The following is a 24,356-nucleotide window of genomic DNA, read 5'->3' as shown; positions in this document are numbered from 1 at the left end:
GGAAGAAGTGGGTTAAATTGCAATGATAGACATATGATCTCACTTATATGTGGAATCTAAAGAACAGACTAAACCAACCAACAAAACAGAAATAGACATAGATACAGAGAGCAAAATGATGGTTGCTGGATGGGAAGAGTGTTGGGGTTGGTGAGAAAGGTGAAAGGAAAGAAGAAAAAAATAATACATTGCAATGGTAGAGTATATTGATTGGTTATATCAGGAGAAAGTCCTAATTATAAGCTCATTGAGGTCAAGGAATTTCTCTTACAGTTTCTATTTTTTAAAATGCCTAGTATCTCTGCGAACTCTGGGGCTTTTGGTCTCGTTTGCTTAGTAAAGTTATGACACCTTTCTGGAGCCAGTGCTTGTCTGAGTGGCTGAGCGGGAATCTTGGCCAGAAGGTTTCTGAAGTCCCAGCAGCCCCTTCCAGAATACTCCTTTGTTCTTACTAAAGAAACTCCAGATGTGGCTGCCTTCGAGTGAAAGACAAGAGAATTCATCATGGCATGGCTATCTAGAAAATGACTGTGGTCTTCAATTCCTTAATAAAGGTTTCACGTGGGCTCCAAGCCTCAGAGGCATGCCAGCAGCCCGTGAGATGAGGCTGCATGGTGTTCAACTTGAACATGTCAAGCTCTGTTGCCATTCTGTTTTACTGGAATGGGTTTCTCATAGTAACCGAAACGAAGGAGACTCATTGCACACCTGCCTGCTTCACTCATTCTGTCCACATTCACTCACAGATAACTGCAGCGACCTGAACTCGGAACTGCAGAGAGTGCTGACGGGGCTGGAGAATGTCGTCTGCTGCAGGAAGAAGAGTAGCTGCAGCCTCTCGGTGGCCGAGGTGGACAGGCACATCGAGCAGCTCACCACGGCCAGTGAGCACTGCGACTTGGCTATTAAGGTAAACCCTCCCCCACCCTCTGTTTGGCTCTTTGAGATCACATGAAGGAAAGGGTCATATCCCTCTATTCTCAAGGACCTGTTAGGAATGAGTGTTTCTAGGAAAGCCGTACGTATAGATGGGGCCACCAGATAGAAGCAGGAGCCCTATACATTTTGTTGTGCTGAATTACAGTAGAAAAAGTCATTATGTCAACCGCCAAGATCACTGACTTTGCAGCACAAATGACAATTTTCTTGCAGGCTCTTAAACTGCTGGTATTGAACCATCATTTGAGTGTGGTTTTTCATATAGCCCAAAGATTAACTTGGAAGTTGTATTAAAGCTTTAAGGCCTCTAGAATGTTATTGCGAGCGTTATGAAGTCACAGTGCTAACAAGCGGGAGGTCCCAGGCCTGAGTGAGTCGTGTCCCCTGAGCACATTGGCGCTGGGCCCGCGCCTTTCATCGGCGTCCACCGTACCTGTAAGGAGGAGCAGGAGATGGATTTGCTCCGGGTGCACAAACCCATCATGAAAAACAGAAACGCCCGTCCTGCTGATGCTGGGCCTCGGGTATCTTTATATTCCATCACCATAGCTCAGCGACCGAGGCACAGCGATTCAGTGTGAAAAGCCTGAGAGGGGCCTCCATACAGGGAGAATGTGATGTGTTGCTTAAAAAAATGTCTTAGGACAGTAGGCCCAAGGTTCTAGCAACAGGAACCCTGGATGGCACCAAAAAACTGTGGTATCACAAGGTAAACCGTGACTCATGTTTTATAACACAGCTGGTTTTCTATCAGCTGGTATTCATCTCCATTATTAATATATCACTGGTGTGGTTTGGGGAAGCAACCACTGCTATTTCTTTATCTGGAGTTTCCCACGCCCTGTATTTGATTTTATTATCAACATGGGTACCAGCCCTGGCCTCAGCTTTGCGAGGGAAGGAGGAGGCCAAGGATTTCTGCCAACCAGCAAGGGATAGAGTGGGGCCCGGAGGAGGGCCTCAGATTCGAGAGGAAGGACAAAGCACAACATGGGGCAAGTGGCAGCAAGATGTGGGTAACTGTTTTCATCAGGGAACCCATGGGAGCGCGCGTGCGTGACATGCCCTTACGATTTTTGTTTTCAAGACCTGTTTCTCATCACATCCCTTCCCAGCCTTCTACCCCCACACGGTAATTCTCCTTCCTCTTTCCATGCCATTTGGCTTATGCCTGCTTTTCCAAAGAACAAGAAATGTGAATGAGTAGTTCCGAAAGCAAGCAGAATGAGTTCTTCCTTTTCTTATAATTTTATGCACGTTTCTTTCCGTTAATACTATGTTTTAAATGGGTTTTTTTTTAAACTCTCCAAGAACTATTAAGATTCTGTCTTTTTTAGTTCATAGCTGTCTTATTAATTAATTGAATGCCTGTTGCCTAGAAACCTCCACAATGAGCTTCCTCTTTTCTGTGTCACCGAGGTATATTTCTGTTGTTCACACCTTGGGACTGAACCTTGTTCACACCCTCTGAATTCGGATGTGACACTAAAGCTGGAACTGGGGATGTGACCTATCATATCACTGAGCTGGAACGTGGTGGGGGGGGGGCCTATAATTTAGGAAACTTCAAGTTAGATTTTTGCACGCAGTTTTTGCACTTTCATATTTGCATGGTCAGGACTACTAACTGGCTTGCTGTTGGCTTGTGTGTGTCATCACCAACTCTGGAATGTGGACGAAGGAGATAAACATTTGTGTGGACCTGGCAGTTAGCGTCCCAGATAGACATCATGCCAGGAAGAGACTAACTGTGCTTTTCTTACTCTGGGAACTACTGGGTAACACAGACTTGGACCCAAGCAAGCAATAGACCCTCATCTTAAAATGGGGAGAGGATGACTTAGGGGTGTCACTGGTCATGGTTACCGTTTGCGATGGAGTGGCTATAGAACCCACACCTCTGTGGACACTCGCTCCTGTCTGGCCTTTTCCTCCCCTCGCCTTTCTCCCAGGTCACTCACTTGTCTTGTGGCTCTGTTTTCTAGACAGTTGAGGAGATTGAGGGGGTACTCGGCCGGGACCTGTATCCCAACCTGGCTGAAGAGCGGTCTCGTTGGGAGAAGGAGCTGGCTGGGCTGAGGGAAGAGAATGAGAGCCTGACCGCCATGCTGTGCAGCAAAGAGGAGGAGCTGAACAGGACCAAGGCCACCATGAACGCCATCCGGGAGGAGCGGGACCGGCTCCGCAGAAGGGTGAGCACGCCAGGTCCAGCCAGTCTGGTCCTTTCCCCGCGGGTGAGAAAAGCCAGCTTGTGGAGCTGAGAGCAGCCCCAGGAGTTTCGTGGCATTTATAGTCTTGGCAGTCGCCATCCGTTTCTGGGTTTGAAGTTATTCTTGAAAGTAATTTGAAAGTGCTGAGGTGTGAAGGTGAAATTAAAAAAACAAACAAACAAACAAAAAACCACTGTTCTCTAGAATCACAAATCTAAGGGGATGGTAAAATTATTTCAGCACAGTGATTCTCAAACCCTTCTCCAGGGTACGCACGTCTTCCCTGAGCTCAATTAAAACGTTCTTCTTTTAAGATAAACTAATAATATGTTATCATTTGCAAAAGTATATAGAATTTTCCCCTTTGCATTTTCTCTTATAAAATTCTTTAAGTTTATCGCACCTGCTCTCACTTACCTATACTGAGTCTAATGAGAACTGTCATCTCTTCTAGTGCAGACTTACTGAAGTTAAGAAAATCATATAAATGTATATGTGTGTATGTATATATGTGTGTTCTGTGTATGTATATATGTGTTAAGTGTGTGTATGTCTGTGCGTATATGTGTAATTCCTGGTATTCACCCCCGGGTACCAGTGGTGCTATGGCCTGAAGCAGATGGAGAGCCACTTCGTTTAGGGAATAGATCTATTATTAAAGGAGCTGATGTTTCAGGATAGAAAGGTTTGGCAGAATTGTTAAGGAGCTCAGTTTTCCAACGATGGAGTTTTTGTCTTAAGAACCCACAAGCACTTCTTTGTTTGGCTGTGAATTTGATCTGTGATTGGACTAGGGGTGAAGCAAGGAATTCTTCAGTCAGAAACAATTCCCTCTGAACTTCACTTTGAATTACTAGACCTGCTTTACTCTCTTCCTCAATCTTGGCAATATTAGAAGCGTGCTTTCTAGTTATGCTCTGATAATTTTGCACACAGAGAAGGTTGAATTAGAGGGGGAAAGCACATACCTGTACGCGTTCTTAGTTACCATTAGGTATGAGCATGGAAGACATGACCATTTTTGAACGTGTTCAACTCTTTTCCTTATTTGTGGCAGATGTCATAATGAAAAGGCCAGCATCCCTCCTTCTTTATACCTGAACACCATTTTGTCTCAACTCATGTGCATAAGCTTATTTTCAGCACCCAGCGATATCGGATGCCATTCTCCATACTTGGCATCAGCAGGTGTAAATCATCCCAGTCAGCAAAGACTTTATCTGGACAAGCTGATGAAACTTCCCCCGTGCTAAGGTCCCTACCACCTGTCATTTCCTGTGTTGTGCTTCCTGATCATTATGACTAATGCCCTAATTAGATGTGCCTGCTCTTAGCGTGCCCTTTCTGAGGGTGCATGTTTTGTGAAGGAAATGTTGGTCTTAGGTGTAATTACATGTTGTGGTTTAGACTAAATTTCGTCCTCTCACTTGAGTTACTTAAGCACAAGACAGCACTGGATTGTGACTAGCAAAAGATAAAAAGCCAGTCCCCCTTCTTCGGGTATTTTCTCCAACTCTGGAGGTTAGATTAAGAACAGCATAGTGTGGTGGTTCTACACTATGTGCCACGGCTCTGGAGCCTGTCTGCCTGGGGTCACAGCCTGACCTACCAGGTCACATAAGTCTTTGGCAAGTCACCTAACCTCTCTGGGCTTAGCTTACTCTGCCATGAAGTGAGGAGAATAATTATAATACCCAATGCAGGAAAATTAGTTCGTACTCATAAAGTGCTTAGATGACCGTTCTTCTGGTCACACGTATTACCTTTTAAGTTTTGCAATTAATATAGTTTTATATAAATGTATATAATTTATATTTCAATGATCTCCAAATAAAAATAGATGGAGGTACTTGTATCTCTTCCTCCACTGGAAACGCCTTCAGACATTTGTAAACATACCCATCGATTGGATGTATTTCTCTTTATTTCAAGATAATTGTGGGTCTCATAGAATTGGCTAGGTGCCTTTGAATGCCAGTTGACGGGACTTTAAATGCTGGATGACTTCCACCCACCACCATCCCATATATTTAATTTCCCTGAGGAGGAATCTGTCTTTTGTGGGTGGCTGGTTGTCTTCTGTTCTTCATGATGTGTAGCTTTGTGGAGTGACTGAGGTATGCTTTCATTTCCATCCCTGTGATACCACATGATACATGGCTGGTTGGCCTTTGCTACCTTGATAGCAGCTTTGAATCTACAGTTCATCAAAGTTGCTTGAAAAGCAATTGGGGCCACATTTTTTTTTTCACTGCCCACATTCATTGTATAGAATTTGAACTGACCAGATCAATAGGATTGGTGCTTGCCCCCTGCCTGTAATTAAACAAAGTGCTCTCAGTAGGTTTTCTGAGCCTTGTTCAAGCTTTAATTAAATTAGATCCTTAATGTCAGTTAACAGATTGGGCTACTTGGCAGAGCAGTAACTAAGGAACAACAGGCAGACAATTTTTATTATTGGTCCCCACTCATTATTGAATGAGATAATCATTTATTTCTGTGTGCTCTGTAATATAATCATTCATTTCCTCACACTTAAAGAAATATACTTACTTTAGGCAAGACAGAATTAGTTGCTCTAGAAAGGAAGTTTTTTGTTCTTCATTCATTCGTTTATTCATTTCATAAACATGATTGGTCATCTCCTCCTCTGTGCCAGGCAAAGGGGTTACAGTGATGAACAGGACATAGTCATGGCTTGAAAGATTTTGGGGAGACAGGCAATTAAACAGGTCATTGCAATAGTATATGTCAAGCAGTAGGAAGGAGGGAATGCAGAGGGCACCCTGGGAGCTCATAGGAGGGACATGTGAGGGCAGGACCAGCTTCTCCACATTATTTGCATTTTTACCTAATTGTTTAGGTCAACTGCCATATAGCAAAAATGATCAATGCTTTCCCCAGATAGTATGGTAAAGCAAATTGGATGTGACCACAGCTCATAAATCTATGTCCCATTGAATCATAGACTTGAATCAAAAATGGGCCCCACAAGTTCCTTGTGAGATTTTATATAAATCCTTCAGAAAGTTCTTCAAATTCATGGCATAAGGTGGTAGTAACAGAGTTTCTTCCTTATACCTTGTGCCCCACCTGGGTGTTTTCAACATGTCTGAGAATTAATTCCATCCTCTCTCCTGGGCTTCCTTCAGCCTTGGGACCTGGCTTCTGCTTTGACTCTCTGGTCATTACCACAGTAAATTCAGGAGGCTAAAAGACACATGCTTTTGAACCAAATAAAAGCCACCCTAATCTGAAGTTCCTTCTCTCTGTTTCCCTCACTTCCCCTCAAAATGTCTTTCAAACCCTTAATGTTAGGGTACTAACCTGGCTCGGGGGGAGGTAGGACAGTACTTCCACCAGTGATAAGATACAAGTGTCCGTTTTTTCCAGACCAGTCACTCGTGATTCCTAAATGCAGTGTTATATTTATGAAGGAATTTTGTTGTTCTGTGTTCATAGGACCCTTGTAAGAAAAATGGAACCACCCAATTCAGCTGAAGTCTTTTAAAATGTAAATGAGGACTCTAAACTCCAGATTATTCATTTCTTTTCCTTATTGTTTTGTTTTGAAATACTTATAGATTCACAGGAAGTTTAAAAAGCAGTACAAAGAGGTCCTGTGTACTCTTCACCCAGTTTCCCCCAATGGTAACGTTTTTTTTTTTTGTATTAGTTTCAGGTGTATAAAGCAACGTAATAGTTAGACATTGAAATCGCTCATAAAGTGATCACCCAGCCCCCAAGCTACTGCCACCCCTGACATCTTCTATAGCTGTTACAATTTCATTGACTATCTTCCCTATGTTGTACTCCATATCCCGTGACTATACACCTATATATTTAAACTCCAGATTTTTTAATGGCTGCTGTTTGGTGCCTTGAGGAAAGAACAGGTAAATTTCAGAATGCTACATTGCCCATTTCCTTCCTTCTCACCTCATCTTCCTTAACAGAAAATAAGTCTAAATTCCTGGTAATGTGACCTTTGGTGGGGGGGGACAGGGGGACGTTGAGCCTGGTAAAGGAGGCACAAAAGGAAGGATGCAGGTGAGAAGCGAGAAATGTCCTTCATACAATGTCACTCTCAGGACCCATTTACTCCTTAAGCTTTTTCAAGTAACAATCGTATAATCCTTGGAGCCAATTTTTATAAATTTAGGATTACAGTTTTATTAGCAAAAAAGGATCCCAATCAGAACCAGCCAAACTAAGAGATGCTTAGGTGGTCTGGAAGGGGTCAAATGCAAAGCTTCCAGTTGTCTTCTCCCCGTGGAGTCCTGAATGGTGTTACCTCCTTTCAGCTGTGATTTGTGACAACACTCAGGGTACTGCCAACCAGGGAAATTCATTCAAGCTTCATTCAGTATTTAAAGTTTTTATTGGGGTTTCGTTACGTAGGAGTGATTGATAAATCCTTGGCCATGTGGTTGAACTCAGTTTCCAGCTCCTTCTCTTTCAGGGAGATCAGGCTGCTATCCTTTGGGACACTTTTAGGTTTGGGATTACGACAGGCATGATGGAGTGACACTGCGTCTGCCCGTAGCCATTCTCATACAGTAGCGATCCCAGAGCTGGTGGGTGGGGTGTCTAGCGCTTGTCCCATGAACTTACTGACTGTGGTGACTTACGGAGCATCCTCTTATATGACCCTAACATCCTCCCCCAGAGCCCTTAGTTCTTAATCTTAGTGCCAGTTCCTAAATACTGAACTGTTTCTAAACACTGGATCAAATCCACCTTCAGTATTTACGCACGTTATCTCCAAGGGTGCTTGTCAATCAATTGTCATGCTTACAGAGGTTGAAAAGAGGAATCCAAATTAAACCAAAGGGCCTGCTTAAAAAGAATAATTACCTAAATGTTGACCTTGTGTTTTGTTATGTACTCCTTTCTACTAATTAGTTTACTTACAACATGCATTTACCATTAGACTGCCCTCCCCTACTGGGAAATAAGATGTATATTATCATATTGAAATGTCCAGAAAATGGGGTGTCTCTGAAGCAGCCATTCACTTTGTCTGAATTGTCTCCTTCACTTATAGGCTAAGTCAGTATCTCTTGGATATTTTTAACTAAAAATCAGTAACAGTGGAGATATTTCTGGAAGTAACATTATTGTGGCCTTATATAGGTAAAATCAAGATCTTCATCTTTCTTTCACCTTATTTGGCCTTAGGTCCCATCTGAGCTCTTCGCACTCTGCCTTCCCCTCCATGATGCTTTTCTTGACCACAGCATACGCATAAAGAAAATGCAGGATTGCAAAATCGTGCTTTAATTTACTGTGAGTTTATGGATGTATAAATTTAGATCGACTATATGTGTGTGTATGTAAAAATGTTTAAAATAGACCAAAGCAACGTAAACCAATCTCATAATAATAGTTTGAAGGGATTTTAAGGGTATAAGTCAAAGGATGCTTGAACTTTTCTAAGTCTACTACTTTATTTTTGAAATGAATATATTCTTATAGTATAATTTTTACTATACAGAAGTAGAAACATGGATAGGAGGGACACTAATACACTGAAATATTCACAGAAGCTAAATCTAGGCAGTGAAAGGATAGGCATATTTTTCTTCTTTATACTCTTCCTTAATTTTCAAATTAAAGGAACAAAAAATAAAGGGCGAACTATGGACAGTGATCTATATCTCCTGGCTTTTTTTATGGCTTGCTATTAATATACAAGCACAGCCATCTCTTTAGCCCTTTATAGAATTTGGTTCATATCTTTTTTGTTCCATTTCTTCTTAAAAGTTTATGTGATGATGGAGAGGATGCCAGTATTCACTAAGTTTAAATTCAGAAGAGATTTGTAAAAATGAACCCCATTTTAACATTTCGCACCCTAATCAGGCCATGTAGGAGGGAAATTCGAGGAGTAGGTCTGGCCCTAGTACTCTCCTTCTAACCTCAATTTGGGAGTTTTAGGTGGTCCCCCCCCCATGGCTGGTGTACTCAGATAAGGATAGGTTATACAGCAGTAACAAATTAACACCCCAAATTTTAGTGGCATAGCACACCAGATAAGCTTATTTCTTGCTTGCACTACATGTCTAATGCAGATTTGGGGTTGGGGTTACAGCACTGTTCCGTATATTCACAAGGAAACCCAGGCTGATGGCAACTCATCCTGCACTAAATGGACTCGTCCTGCACTACATGCTCCACGCAGGCCCTTCCATGAGCCACTGAATCGATGAATGAGTTTAGGACCCAGCACACTCCCTCATTTTGATCCCAGCAAGTGCTCAGGGAGGGCACGTGCCCTTGAGTCGCGCACTGGATGTGAGCTGAGAGCCTGTCTGGGCACCTTTACCTCTCTCTCTGTAGGTAGAGGGAGAAAGAACCTCAGCCTTTCTGGAACCTTCTGCTCACACCTGGCCTGCTCCTCCTGGGACCCCAGTGTGGCAGTGATGAACCCTACGTCCCAAAGACAAGGGCTTCTCAACCCCGCTCTGTCCACTCACAGGGTCACATGAGCTGGAGGAGGGTGGGTGGTGAGGGGTGTGCTTGTACTGGAATCTGGCAGGACGTGGGCTCCAAAGGCAACGAGGCATTGCCTGGCATGGAGCACAACTTCTGTGCCCATCCAATGAAGCAAAACAGATAGTTTTACAAGGTACCGCTTACCAATGCAATCGTAATTGAGCTTATTTTTAAGGACCTATTAATATTGATAGTATTAATATTCTTCGAACATTTGCAGACTAAACATACCCCTCTCAGACTAAAAACAGATGCCTCAGAAGGCAAAGCATGACTTAAAGCCTAAATTATAACACTGAATGTATTGGATTGTCAGAAAAGTCATGACGCATTTTTGCAACGAAAAACATACAAAAATACGTCATGACTTTTCCGACAACCCAATATTTCAAGCAAATACTTGTGAGGACCAATTATTTATGCACATCTCATTTAATCCTCACCAGAGTTCTATGCGATAGGGACTGTTATTGTACCCTTTTTAGAGATGCGAAAGCTGAGGCTCACAGAAGTTTCATAATCTTGCCCTGGTTTACACTGACATTAACTCTTAGCACGAAAACGTAGGCACCGCTAGCCCTACTATGGGATGCAATTTTCATTGTTCTGTTGTTCAAACTATTATCCTATGTTCTCTTCGTGCTTTTCCCCATTCTATCTCCTGCTTCCACGCAGACCAGAAGTTAGTAAACATTCTCTGCTACAGTCATTTGTGTGCCAGACTCCTTAGGGCCCCACTTTGTGTTCTCAGACAACACAAAGTGACGGCAAACCGAGTTTGCTTCATGGAGAAGCTTTTTGAGCATGTGTGTATCTTGAGTTGAACCCGAGCATGAGTGGTAACACCTGTCACCTCTCCTCTGTAGTTTGAGGAAGCTTTAAGGGGGATCCAAGGCAAAGACCCCTCAGAACGATGATTCTTCCTTGTCTTCTTTGGAAACAGCTCCAGTGACTGTAAAAGGGCCTCACGCACATTTGTGCCATGGAAATGCTGAGGTAACTTTTGTTGTTGTGGGCACCAGTGTTGGCTTTTCCACCCTGAAACTCCCTCCTCCAGGACCTCTGGCTCCTGCGAGGAGGTCAGGCTGTTTATAGGTGAACTCTCGGCTATAAAGAAAATAGCTGACTCTGTTTGTTGGAACGCTGGTAAGAAGTTAGGAAGACAGCCAAAACACTGATCTTTCCCCTGATGCGGCCATTTTGATAACCCATCCAGGTTCTTCAGTGGGCTGTGAAACAAAAGAGGAAACAATACACCTATTAAATCTTCAGAGAATGGAAATGCTGTTGGGTTTGTTTTCCTTCTGTTATATTTTGTGTCTCCTTGTCTTCAGATTCAGGCTTCTCAAAATTGCCATTAACAGTAAAATACTATTTTCCTGAAACACTATGTAAACGAGATTTATAGGGGTAAATTTTTTTTTTTCTGTAAATACATTCTGAGTTTTCATTTGTTTCCAAAATCGTCAATAAGAGCGTGGTTCTCTACAAAATACCCACAAAGCCTGCACTTCCAGGAGGCAGCTTTCAGAGAACAACACAGGGATGATCTGCCAGCCCCAGGCTCATTCAGTAGAGCTTTTCCGGCCCAGTGATCCTCGCCCTTGTACAGTACAGAAATCACCTCAACCATGTCCATAACACAGTGAAATTATGACTTACAGCCTAATTGCCTGAAATTACACCTACCCAGTGAACGCTGCTGCGTATCATAAGCGGAACAGACTCATTCTTTTGTGGCTAATAATAATGTTTTTAATCCTACTCAGGACTCCAGTGCCACTTTTCATTCCTGCTTGTCACTTCTCTGTGAACCAATCACAGATGACTTCATCAACAGACTCAGTCGTCTTGCCTGTGCTCCTACAATTGTCCTGTGAGATTGAACATCCAGTAGCTTACCCCATTTCAGAAACACACACACACACACACACACACACACACACACACACACACACACACACACCACCTTGTTTGCCTCTGACATCTCAAGCACCACATTCTTCATCGCCAGTATCTCACTCTCTGGCTTCACATCATCTCTTATACTCTTAAGCTCTCATCTTTCTTTATTTATTTTAATTTGGCCCTGCAGGGCAGCGAGATAAGCTAAATACATTCCTCTGTTAAAGGCACACTCACTGACCCATGAAAGGTCTCTCCTTTAATTTATTTATTCTTTTTCTATCCCATTGACTTTCCTCCATTTTTGGGGCGCCCTATACACAGCGTTTTATGTGTTGTTTTTATTTTACGTAAATGCTATTGTGCTATAGACATCTTTTCTTTATTCCCCTCGGCACTCTAATTTTAAGGTCTGTCCATACTGCTGTGTACACATCTGGCCTATGTGTCTAACCACTGTGGTGTTCACCCACATTTACTGTGCCCAGCATCCAGACTTTCCACTACCACAAACAGTGTCCCAGGGCACATACCCCTACACTTGACCCCTTGAGTCCTGTGTGGGAATTTCTCTGGAATACATGTCCAGGAGTGAGGTTGCAGAGTCCTGGGGTGTGTATATTCTTACTTGGATCGAGTCCTGCAGTGCAGCTTTCCAGAATGGCTCGCCAGTCCATCCACTCACCGGCAGCCTAGGAGGGCTCCTTCTGCCTGTACAGCCCTGCCAGTTTTTTGTGCTTACCATTATTTCTTTCATCCCATTATTTTTTGGGGGTTTAACATTCTTGTTGCTGAAAAGCATGTATCCTTAGGAAGTTCTTTCAGCAAAGGTCTATGGGTGATAAATTCTTAATCTTTGTCTGAGAATGTCTTTATATTTGTCAACACTCTTGATGATAATTGTATAGTTTCCTATTTTCTTCTATAACAAATCGCCATAAACTTTGTGGCTTTAAAATAACACAAATTTATTATCTTATTGTTCTGGAGGTTAGAAGTCCAAAATGCATCTCACTCACTAAAGTGTCTCCAGTATGCATTCCTTCTGGGAGCTCTAGGCAAGTGCTGCTTCCCAGCCTTGTCCATATTGTAGAAGCAGCCAGCGTGCCTGAACACATGCACCTTGCTCCATCTTCAAAGCCAGCAGCATAGCATCTTCAAACCACTTGCTTTAACTCTGGCTCTCCTACTTCTCTCTTACAAGGATCCTTGGGACTACTGGGTCCACCAGATAATCCAGGATAATCTTCCCATTTCAAGATTCTTAACTATTCCTGCAAATACCCTTTTGTCATTTAAGGTACTATATTCACAGATTTCCAGGATTAGGATGTAGGCATCTTTAGAGGCCATTTTCAGCCTACCACAGTAGTCTAGCTAGGTATTAGATTTTAGGTTGAGTTTTTTTTCTTAAATGATATTATTCAACAGATCATATTGAGACTGACGCTGTGTCACATACCGTTCAAGGTGTTGGCAATACAGCAGTGAGTGAAACAGACCACCACCCCTGACCTCAGAGCCCAAGTTAGTCTATCTCTCCCACAAGACAACTTTTTTTTTTTTTAAGATTTTTATTGGGAAATGGGGACAGTGCTGGAGAGTTGGGGGAAGGGGAACAGACAAGTTGCTGTCCTTTTGTTCTTCATTCTAGTTGTGGAGGACATTGCTTCACTGGCCCAAGTTGGCACCATCATTGCGCTTTTCCCGGGTGAGGCAGATCAGTCGCCGGCTTCTGGACGGCCGCTCACTGCGGCTGCTGGCCGCTCACAGTGGCTGCTGGCTACACACGGTAGCCCATGGCAACCCACTGCAGCAGGGGCTGCAGCCTACGCCATCGCTGGTGACTCATGGCAACCCAGCTCCTAGACAACTTTTAAGATAATCTCTTTATCCTTCTTCCCCCTACCTTTGCACTACAGTATTTCTAGATATGCAGTTAATTTTTTTATCCTCAAGTTCCAGTGAGCTCTAGTTGCATAACAAACTACTCCAAACTTAGAGACCTAAACAACAATCGTTTATTCTTATCTGCGTGGTTCTAGGGGTGACTGGGCTCCAGTGGGCATTTCTCACTTAGGTTCAGATATGATTGTAGTCAGATGGTGCCCAGTGTCAGAATCATCTTCAAGGTTTCCTTACTCATTCTGCTGGATGAAGCTGGCTGTTGTCTGGGGCCTTAGCAGGGACTGTTGTTCAGAACCGCCCCCCCAAGCATTCTCTCCATGTGATCTGAGCTTTCTCCCAATGGAGTGGCTAGCATATAAGGACGAGCATCCCATGAGAGAGCTAGGCAAAACTATATCACCTTTTCTAACCTAGCCTCAGAAGTTATGTGATATCACTGCCACTACATCCTATGTATTCAGTGAAATCTCTCAGGCCAGCCACATACGGGGGCTGAGAGGATTGGACTCCACCTTCTGATAGAGGCAATATCAAAGAATTTGCCAAGATACTGAAAAACTGCCAGACTTACTTAGCACCTGATGTGATAATTCCGTCTCAAGACTTGTGTCTGTCTCCATACCTGGAAAACTCATCTACTTTCTTTTCAAATAGTGTATCTCTGGCATGCCCTGTATTCCCTTCTTCTGGAACTCCTTTAAGAATATGTTGAAGCCTCAGTCGATCATTTGTGTCTGTCATCAACACTTGCATATTTTGTATCTCTTTAGCTCCACATGCTGTGTTCTGAACTAATTTCTCTGCATTATGTTCCAGTTCACTAACTCTCTTTTCACTTTTATGCAGTCTAGAGGTTCACCAGCACACTGATTTTATTTCATTGATTACATTTTCCCCTGGCTTTTTTTTCTCTCACCCACCTAGTCTTCTTTGATATTTTCCTATTTTTGTTTCATAATTTCTTATTCTTTATGAAAATTTCTTTTATCACTTTAAGGATCCCAAATGTATTTATTGTGACATATTTTACTGTCTATTTTCATTTCTTCCCGGGTGAATTTATCTCTTGATTTAGATTGCTGACTCTCTTGTTTCATCCTTCTCTCTCTGCCATCATACCTCCATGTCTAGCAGCTTTACGGCCCTGGGCTCCCAGTCATGGGAGCCTTAAGTCCCCTGTTCGCTAATGATATTAGGTGACTTACAAATCAGGTCTCTGAGGCAGTGGGTGGCCTGGAAAAATCGAGACCAGTTTTCAATTTTTATTTATAACATTAGGGCCCCACAGTATTGCATATAGTATACATTTGGACTCCACACTCAAATGTGTCACAGGTCTGGGATTTTAATTTTTTATGGTTGACCCTTCTACACAGCTCCAGGGCTTAGCTTTCTGGCTTCATGGGCAGCTCTCTTCATCTACTTTTCACAGATGGGCGGGGCAGGAAGGCTCCAAGCTTTATGTGGGAGGTTCAGCTCAAACAGCCTGACTTGCAGGGGCCAGGGCTTCATCTGCCCTTCCTGGCCTGGCCGTACCATCCTCGCTCTCAATTCCCATGGCTTACTGAGGCACTACCTCCCCTCCTAGACGCTTTAGCTTTATTTTTCACTTCCTTTCTGGCATCTGGAGATTTTACTGCCTTTCTTTTGAACTTGGCAGTGGATTTCTTTCTCATTGTTCCTTTTTATGCAGCATTTCTATGCACTTTTAAAAGGAGGCGTGCCTGTTTACTTTAGCTGAGCCTGTCCGATGCTGGAAACGTTCATTTGTTCTGTCTGCAGAGAGTTACTCCTCCTGTTTCCAGCCTGCTTCTCATTCTTGTCCCTCGTAGTATCTGCCAAAGTGGAGCCTAAACCCTGCCAGCCTTTTTCTGAGTAGATTGGACACCTCCTCTTGTATATTTTATAGAACCCAGCTTTTTCCATTCTGTTTCTTCCATCAGTTCTCTTCCTTGTACTTTGCCTTTAAAGAATGTGCCCAAATCTTTTTTCTGCTAATACCCCAAGCACATTCTTTTCACTGTTATGGTTTTAATCTTTTTTATTCTTTGCTATTATTTTCATGAGGCTTCCAGAGTTTGGAGCAAACGGTGCATTTATTGAATTTACCCTCTTGAATGAAAGAGCTCAGCTGAGTTCTCAGTGCTGCGTAAGCTTTTTTTCCCCCGTCTTTTTTGGTCCTAGGTCAGCTTTCTCCCTCATTTCTGACATCTGTTATTCCTTCCCTCACTCCTAGCAGAGCGCCTTAATTCTTTTCTCTTAAAAAGACAGAAACCATCAGATGGGAACCCCTCTGTTTCCCATCCTCATTTTCCAACCTGCCAACTCACTTTCCTTCTTGCGTACGCTCACCTCTTTCCTTTGTCCCCCAGAGCAAAAGCACTTCCTTCTTACTGTCCTCTGTTTATCCCTCCATCCAATTAGCTATATATAGGCTCTCTCCTTGCACCACCACTGCCCAGCCTCTTCCATGGGCAACCTCATCCACACACAGAATTCCTAAACTCTACATCCATTTCTGATCTCCTTTTCTCAGATTGTATTTCCAATTGTTGACTGAATAGCTCCACTCACATACCCAATGGCTTCCCCAAATTCAACACGTCCGAAGCTGGCACCTTGATTTCTCTCTGGAAAAGCAACTCCTTCTTATATTTTCCCTGTTTTGCTGAGTAGCACCGTGATCCACTAAGTCACCCCAGCCACAAGTTTGGGTTATTTTTTTACTTCCTTGAACAGTTAGAACTGCACGGACCAATACAGTAGCTACTAACAACATACAGCTATTTAAATTTGAATTTAAATAGATGAAAACAGAATACAATTAAAAGTTCAGTTTCTCGAGTACACTGGGCACATTGGAAGTGCTCACTAGCCACATGAGGCTAGTGGCTGCCATAGTGGACAGTGCAACTATAGAACATTTCCATCATTACTGGAAATTCTAGTGGACAATGATGGTCTAGCGTGTGTTTTGCCATTTTCACTTCCACTTCACTGACTGAGTTTGAGCCCTCAGCATTTCTCACCTGCACTATCAGTGCAGCTCTTGACTCACCTCCTTTTTCTTCCTCACTCCAGTCCATTCTGTTCTGTGATCAAACAATTTTTATAAAACCCCGTTCTCCTTCGGGAGTCATTAAAGTATAAATGAGAGAAGCAGAGTCCTAGCATTTTAATGTCATTTCCTTCCTTGAATCCTTCAGAGCCTCTCCCATCACCTTTTCCTTTTCATTTGCTTGTTGAACGAACTACTGAGCCTTCAGGGTTGAAGCCCAGCATTTCTTACTCTGGGAAGGCAGAGGGGATATTTCCTTTACACATTGACACTCCTCGTTGATATCCCTTTTCAGAGCATGTTTCACATTGTCATATTTGGCTAGATTCTGAACCCCTGAAAGACAAGAATCTTACCTTCATACTCTACCAGGTTTCCAGTGTATGCAACAGATTAACTTCTCTTCTGGGCATCGAGTTGGGGACTGGCTACATACTAACTTTAGGAGAAATAAGAAAATGGCCCCTGAAAATCATGTTCTCTTAAAATCATGTTGAAGAGCTTCAATTGAGAATTTCTGTAATGGGGGATGAATGACTTTCCTACACATACCGATTCCTAGCTTAAAGGAGCTGTGATTCCTGCCTGACTCCAAACCACATATTTTGTAGAGAGAAACATATTTTTCTTTAATAAAATATCCTCAATAAAAGATGGATATATTAGTTAATTACCTCAAACTTGGTGACATAAAGCAACAGAAATGTATTCTTTCACAGTTCTGGAGTTCACAAAATCAAGTTGTTGGCAGAGTTGTACTCCCTCCACAGTCTCTAGAGGAGAATCCTTTCTTCTTCTTCCAGCTTTTGGTAGCTCCTGGTGTTCTTTGATTTGTGGCAATCTCTGCCTCCATCTTCACATGACCTTCTTCTCTGTGTCTGCCTCAAATCTCCCCCTCCTTTTCCTTACAAGGACACTAGTCATTAGATTGCGGGCCCACCCTAAATCCAGGATGATCTCATCTTGAGAGCCTTAATTTAATTGCATCTCCAAAGACCATATTTCAAATTAAGGTCACATTTACAGGTACTGGGGGGCTTAGCACTTAGATATATCTTTGGGGGGAACACAGTCCAACCTACTATGATGGGTGAGTATAAAAGTGAGCCTCTAATAGCGGTGTCTCTCCCCCTCCTAAACCTTACCTGGGCTGAACCAGCAAATAAATTGTAGCCTTCCTTTCTGTGCATTTATTCATTGAAATTAAGACCCACCCTCATCCCCAAACCAAGAGCAGAGAGAAGGCTATTTAACTTAACGAGCTATCTTTCTTTCTTTCCATGACAGGCTCATTCCACTCCTTTTGGTTTTCAAAGATGTTCTCTGGGTCCAAAGATTTTTAAATGAAAATGGGCATTTAGATTTAGAAATTATTTCAAGTATGTGGCATAAACACACTGTAGAAAATGACTAGAAGCAATTGTCCGTGTATAGTAAGAAATCACATGGGTACTCTGTTTTTATTTTTCAGTGCCATCTAAATTTTCCATACTGAACAGGTTTTACTTTAGTGATTAGAAGGAATGTTTAAAAAAAAAAGGGGGGGGAAGTTTTTTTTGGTTGTTTTTTTTTGTTTTGTTTTTTTTAGCTGCGCCATCTTGCCACCTGTTGGCAGCTCAGCTGCTGCTCAGCTCGGGCCGGGACTCAAACCGCTGTTGCTCAGAGCTCGCACTCTGGAGCGAGCTCTTAACCAACTGAGCCACTCAGCCGGCCCCAAAACGGGAAGTTTTAATGAAGTTTTTATAAATTGCCCAGGACGATTTGCGTTTTTAGAAAGCAAGATGAGTGGGCCAATTGAGAATCTAGGGAGAGATCACTGATTGTTTTGTGAAAGAGTCAGACACTCTTTAGCTCTTTGGAGTGGTGTTAACATTGTTAATTATCCAGCGCCTCATCAGACTTTCACAGCAATGGAAATTGACACCCATGGTCTTCACCAGGCAGGTTTCCCGGGTGCCAGGAAGGTGGCCTGATGGGGAAACAGGCCCTCTCCTCTCGCCATGCAGTGAATTGTGGCATCCACACCACACGACGGGTACATTCTTGGTGTGTTGGGCACCATTCCTGAATGAGCCCCGTGATCTCTCACCAGCAATACTATTTGGCTTCAACAGGCACGTGTTTTCTAGCCTTTAAACTATTTTGAGGTTAGCCCTGTGTCTAGCGTGCGATGAGAACAACATGCATTTCCATCAACCCACTGTTCCTGGAAGCTGCAGCAGAGCGGTGGGCACTTTTTAGCTGTTTCACTGCTGAATGCAATTTGTTCCGAGGGAATTTTCCTATTTTGGCTTCTAATATGTATATGAATTATTGAAATTTCAATTACTTTTGGTTCCCAATTTAGCAAGATGGAGACATCCAAGATATTGAATATGAAAAGCTTTCCAGTTGCTTTTAGAGAAGGGTTTGCCTAGAAGGGTTTTGGCGCCAGGGCAGGCAGGGGTGTGACTCTGCTCCTCCTGTCTCTGGGACTAAGGTGCTGCGTGGCCCTGGGAGTCCCTTAGGTCAGTGCTGCTCAAGATGTGGGCCCCTGACCGGGAGCATCAGCATCTCCTGGGAGCTTGTTAGACACATCCTGGGCTTTGTCTCCATGTACTAAATTAGAATCCCTAGGGTGGGTTTTAACAAGCCTTCCAGGGCATCCTGGTGCGCCTACACGTTTGGGAAGCCGTGCCTTAGATGGCCTGGTGGTAATTCTTCCCAGTAGGACCTGGTACCCATTGTAAGGGCCCTTGGGTGCTACAGCCAGGTTGTCCTTTAAGATAGATGCCGTACCCAATGATAGAACTGTGGTCAAGGTCATCAGAAAGACCAATTTCTAACAACTGTCTTCACTTACTTGGAACACTTCTTTTGTCACTGAGCTGTAACCATAGAGAAATGGGATTTGAACATTTAAATTCTGTGCAGGTAAATGTGTGTTTTAAATGTCATTCAAAGGACCCTGTCTTTTATTTTTATACAAAAGGGCTGTTTAGGTATTCCTTCCCACCACCCCAAGGCTAATCCCATCTTGAAGTCCCTGGGGGAAGCTGTGCACGCCATCTCTGTCTCTTCACCTTAGCCTCACCTCCTTGCCAGTGCAGATCTTTCTCCTACACCATGCATATTAAATGACTTGCAATTCTTCAAACACAGCATGTCATCCTGATGCCTGGACTCTTGAGCAAGCTGTTCTTCCTGCCCCGACTCACCCACAACCACCACCAAAGCCAGCCCCTTACACACCTGTTACAACCCTGTTCACCTGTAAGACTCTGCTTGGTACCGCTCCCTCCTTAACCCTTCTCTGATGACTTCAGATGGAGGTACATTCCCCCTCTTTTCTGCTTCCTACAGCACTCTAGCGAGCACTCATGTGCACTTGTGTTGAAATTTGTCTCTCTCCTCTGAGCTCCGAGTTCCATGGAGTGGAGGTTTCATCCTGGCTTCTCTCTCTGCAGTACCCAGAACAGCATCAGGCATCAGGCACGGGAGGCTGAATGAATCAACAGTCCTTAAAGATAACAGTCATTCTACCTCTGCTGGAAGCTTCCGGTGCCTTATATAGCATGGTCACCACGTGCTGGTGAAGAGCAGATGGTGGCCAATGGCAGGCCTAGTTAAGAATACAGTGACTTTTATGTGGACTCAACCAATTTTGCGTTTTAGTGAAGCTAATCCCTCAACATAAATGAAAGCCCTACCATCCACCCATCTGGCTATTTTGCTCTTTGGTCAAGGAAACCACCAGCTGTGTCTAAAGGCATTATTATTTCAGGTGCGAGAGCTTCAAACTCGACTACAGAGCGTGCAGGCCACAGGGCCCTCCAGCCCTGGCCGCCTCACTTCCACCAATCGCCCAGTTAACCCCAGCACCGGGGAGCTGAGCACAAGCAGCAGTAGCAATGACATTCCCATCGCCAAGGTGAGCTCCAGGGGACGGCGGGAACACCTCCTGTTATCTGGAAGCACCAGTCTCTACCAAGCATGGCCTCTATGCAGGCATGTGAATTAGCTCAGACGGCCCCAAGGGGCTTCCCCAGACTCGAGCACAGGGAGAGATAACCCACTAATAGTTTTAAGTCTCTCTCAGCTGCAACCTGGACTCTGGCTCATTAATCAGCCGGCTGGAGTATGTCACAGCTGACAAGTCATTGTGGAGAGTAAGACATTTTGTCAGGCTCTACAATATAGAGGGGTAGATAGAGAGATACTCTCGAGGACTAAGGTTCAGCCCAGGAGGGGACCCTGAGTGATGAACCATAATCTCCTCTCATAGGACAGACAGCCCTGCCAACAGAAAAATAGATTATGATGGGCAGGCCATGGCAGTTGTGAGAAACAGCCCCACCCGTTCTCTGCCACAGCCCCAGACTCATATGTTGAATCTACCCCAGAAAAATTTTTCAAATGATACATTTCCTCTTCCCTGGTAGCCTGCTGATTTCCACAAGAAGGTTGATTCTCAACTATCAAGTTGAATAACTTAAGCCAAACCAGTGTTTCTCAACCAGAAGTGATTTTGTCCCCCAAGGGATATTCGGCAATGTCTGGAGACATTTTTGATGGTCACTACTGGAGTGCTACTGGCATCTTGTGGCCAGAAGCCAGGGGTGTTGCTAAACACCCTACAATGTACAGAATAGCCCCCACCACAGAGAATAGCCAACCAACCCAAAATGTCAGTCATGCTGAGATTGAAAAACCTGGGATTAAGTGGATCATAGAAAAATTAGACAAGTGAGTTATGTTTTTAAGAAATTGATCAGATTAGTTGCCATGGTTAAACAATAGTCCTATATACACAGTCTCAACAGTTTATCTGTAGAGCGATATATCATTTATGGATAACTTGTTTTGTTTATTTTAGATTGCGGAGAGGGTGAAGCTATCAAAGACCAGGTCCGAATCTTCGTCGTCTGATCGGCCAGTCCTGGGCTCAGAGATCAGCAGCATTGGGGTGAGTGGTCATGAGAAGCCAGGCAAGAGAGTCCCCAATAGATGCACAGACAGTGGCTTAGAGACGATGGAAGAACTTCCAGGGTTCACCTCCCGTAAACCTGTTAATTATAATAATAAATCATACCTGATTTCCTTCCAAAGGGTCAGATGAAAATGTGCAGTGGTTTCCACATGGCGAATTACTTCTTCAGCTTTAAGGGAGATTTTTTTTTTTCCTCTCTACTTAAAACCATTCAGAAAGAAATGATTTAAGTCTAGTTACTGGTGATGTAGATGAAAGTCTTGAACTATCTGCTTCATATCACTCTGCTCCCCAGAGACTGAGTGAGTCAGGACGCTCTAAAAGAACTTCACCTTTTGTATAGCCCTCTTGAAAGGCAATGTGCTCTCCAGTGGTGATAAACGCTGCCTTGGAAGCATGGTCCAGTGCTATGACAGACCAGAACCTTCTAGCTTAGTACCTGAGCGTTCATTTGTAGAGCCTGCGAACCCCCCTGGGGTTGTAAGCTGATGGATGGTGGGAAGAGAGTAGTTTGGGTTCCCTGGGAGATATGGGAACGTTATGATTGGGGACAAGGCTGGGAGAGCAAGCTATTTCAGGGGTTGGGAGAGCCTGAATAGACTTTTAAGGCCCTAATTTAGAATTCGGTGCTCAGCAAAAATTGCATGCATCCCGATTCCATGCCAAATTCAAATTATGAAAATAAAGGAGTCGGCCACTCTCCTTGGCCATAGCAGCCAGAGACAGGAGCCTGGAGTGGCAGGCGTCCAGGGAGGGGGAAGGGAGTCTCGACTCTTCTCAATATCCAAAATTTTAGGGACTCTAAAGAGGCATAATCCCCAAGCAGCATGCGTTTGAAGGATGCAGCTGTATTTTGATCCTGTTTATGTATTGCTTTCACAGTCATAGTTAGCTTTTTATCCTAGAATCATATTACACAAACTGAAAAACATCATGGTAATCCTTGAGGAAAATCAGCTTTAAATTGTTTTGCATGCAAAACATGACTGGGGACCTGTGTCCTTGAAGTGAAGGGGATTAATGCTCACCTGTACAGGTATCCAGCAGCGTGGCGGAACACCTGGCCCACTCTCTTCAGGACTGCTCCAACATCCAAGAAATCTTCCAAACACTCTACTCACATGGATCTGCCATCTCTGAAAGCAAAATTAGAGAGTTTGAGGTGGAAACGGAGCGGTTGAACAGGTAAGGAGAAATCCTGTATATTGGAGTGGTGATGGGAGCTGCCCTCCTTCCGCTTTGCAAAGACCGACTCAGGTTGGCCTGTGTGTTGTAAAATGATACCATCAGGCTGGTGGGTGGGAGTTTCCACCATCTTGCTCAGCAGAAGAGCGCTTACAGCAGTCAGGGCTGGCTTCATGGGCAGGAGACGTGTGCGTTCAAATGCACAGGATCTCATGCTTAGAAGGACCCATGCGTGCTTTACTGCTCTGCTGTCACCGTTTTAAATTCTTGCTTTATGAACCAGGGGCCCAGCCTTTTCATTTGGCACTGTCTCAGAAATTGTGCTGCAATTTCTGGAGCAGTTTATACGGAATGACAAGTAGGTCAGAATGACAAGATAGCTACCAAGCATGCAGTCCCGTGCTGCCGAGAACCACAGAGAAGTTCTGGAATGTTGAGTCAGCACCCCAGGGGCGCCTGGAGGGAGGCACCAGGGACCAGCAAAGACAAACCAATTGACCAGGCGTGCTGGTCTAACCGTGCTCTAACTGAGGGCTGCCTAATTTTGTTTATGTTCTTTGCACATGTGCACAATCCCCAGTCCCTATATGCCATCCACTTAGAATAATTTTACTATATACCCAGTTTTATGGATTCTTCCCAAGTTTTACAACAGGGGTTGTTTGAGTTTGCACTCCGGCCTCTGGCCAAAGTCTGGCTCATATGTCATCCCAATGATGAGAGAGCGCTGCTAAAAAAGCAAAGGGGAAGGACCAGGGCCAAACCATGGTAACCACGCTGACTCAGAATTGGTCCCACAGTGGCAGAATGGACTGTCGAATTGATTCGAGTTTGGCCTGGCTTCCTTGACCTAGAGAACATAGTAAGAATTGGAAAGGCTAATGAACTAACCAGGAAGAAATGCAGATACCGCTCCCCATCCACCATTGCTTAATGCCATTCCCCTTGCGTATGGCAAACCTGAATAAATTGAATTACCGTGTTAGTCCTCCCTGATTTGAAGCTGTTTCATACAGTGCTTGAGAACTGAGGAAATGTGCCAATCTAGATAATTTTGAATCTTGAAATTAAATGGTTTCCTTATTAAATCCAAAATACTTAAAAGTGACAATTCTGATGATTACCTTGTAGCAGGAAAGAAGCAGCCCTCTCAGTATTACAGGGAGTGCTTAAAAATGGAATCAGATATGCCCTTTGTAATTTAATGAAGTCAGATGCCTTCGGGGGCTCTCTGTTCAGTGAGGATCTCCTCTCTACAGATTCTGGGATTTAACAAGCCTGCTTTCTGGTTGAACTCGGGGGAGGTTCCTTTCTTACCAATTATGTGCACCTAGGGGAGTCGAAAGAAGAGGGAAATACTGGGGGTGCCAAAAAAATGTCTACAGGTGGACACCTTGGTCGACGTTGCTCGAGCAGTAGTTCACCGTAATCGGAAGTGTCTGGTAGCAGAAGAATAGTCCCATTTTACAAATGAGAAAATAAAGGCGTCCAAGATGAGTGACTTGTCTTAAGTCCAGAGTTATTAAACAGCCTACACAAGATTCTCAGCCCTGCCCTTTGACCTCACCTCCATTGTCCTCTCTGTGATCATAGCTGCTGCTACAACATGGGAGTTCTTAGAAATAATCTACCAATATGTCCTCACATATGTTATTTAACTAGTAATACCTATCTCAAAGTTGGA

General features: G+C 43.7%; 1 protein-coding gene across 4 annotated transcripts in view; it reads left to right on the top strand.

The window, feature by feature from the left end:
- The window catches only part of MCC (MCC regulator of Wnt signaling pathway), a 429,609-nt gene that overhangs the window by 361,693 nt on the left and 43,560 nt on the right, over positions 1-24,356 (top strand). For all 4 annotated transcript variants that reach the window (XM_019659132.1, XM_019659130.1, XM_019659131.1 and 1 more), the window contains 5 exons: positions 747-910; positions 2,925-3,131; positions 20,282-20,428; positions 21,374-21,463; positions 22,524-22,672. In XM_019659132.1, coding sequence (XP_019514677.1) covers positions 747-910; positions 2,925-3,131; positions 20,282-20,428; positions 21,374-21,463; positions 22,524-22,672 — 757 coding nt within the window. The remainder of the gene's footprint in view (positions 1-746; positions 911-2,924; positions 3,132-20,281; positions 20,429-21,373; positions 21,464-22,523; positions 22,673-24,356) is intronic.

This window comes from Hipposideros armiger, unplaced genomic scaffold (assembly GCF_001890085.2).
Source record: "Hipposideros armiger isolate ML-2016 unplaced genomic scaffold, ASM189008v1 scaffold_296, whole genome shotgun sequence".
Taxonomy (NCBI): Eukaryota; Metazoa; Chordata; class Mammalia; order Chiroptera; family Hipposideridae; genus Hipposideros; species Hipposideros armiger.
Note: the sequence above shows the minus strand (reverse complement) of the source record. Positions and strands in the feature narration are given on the sequence as shown.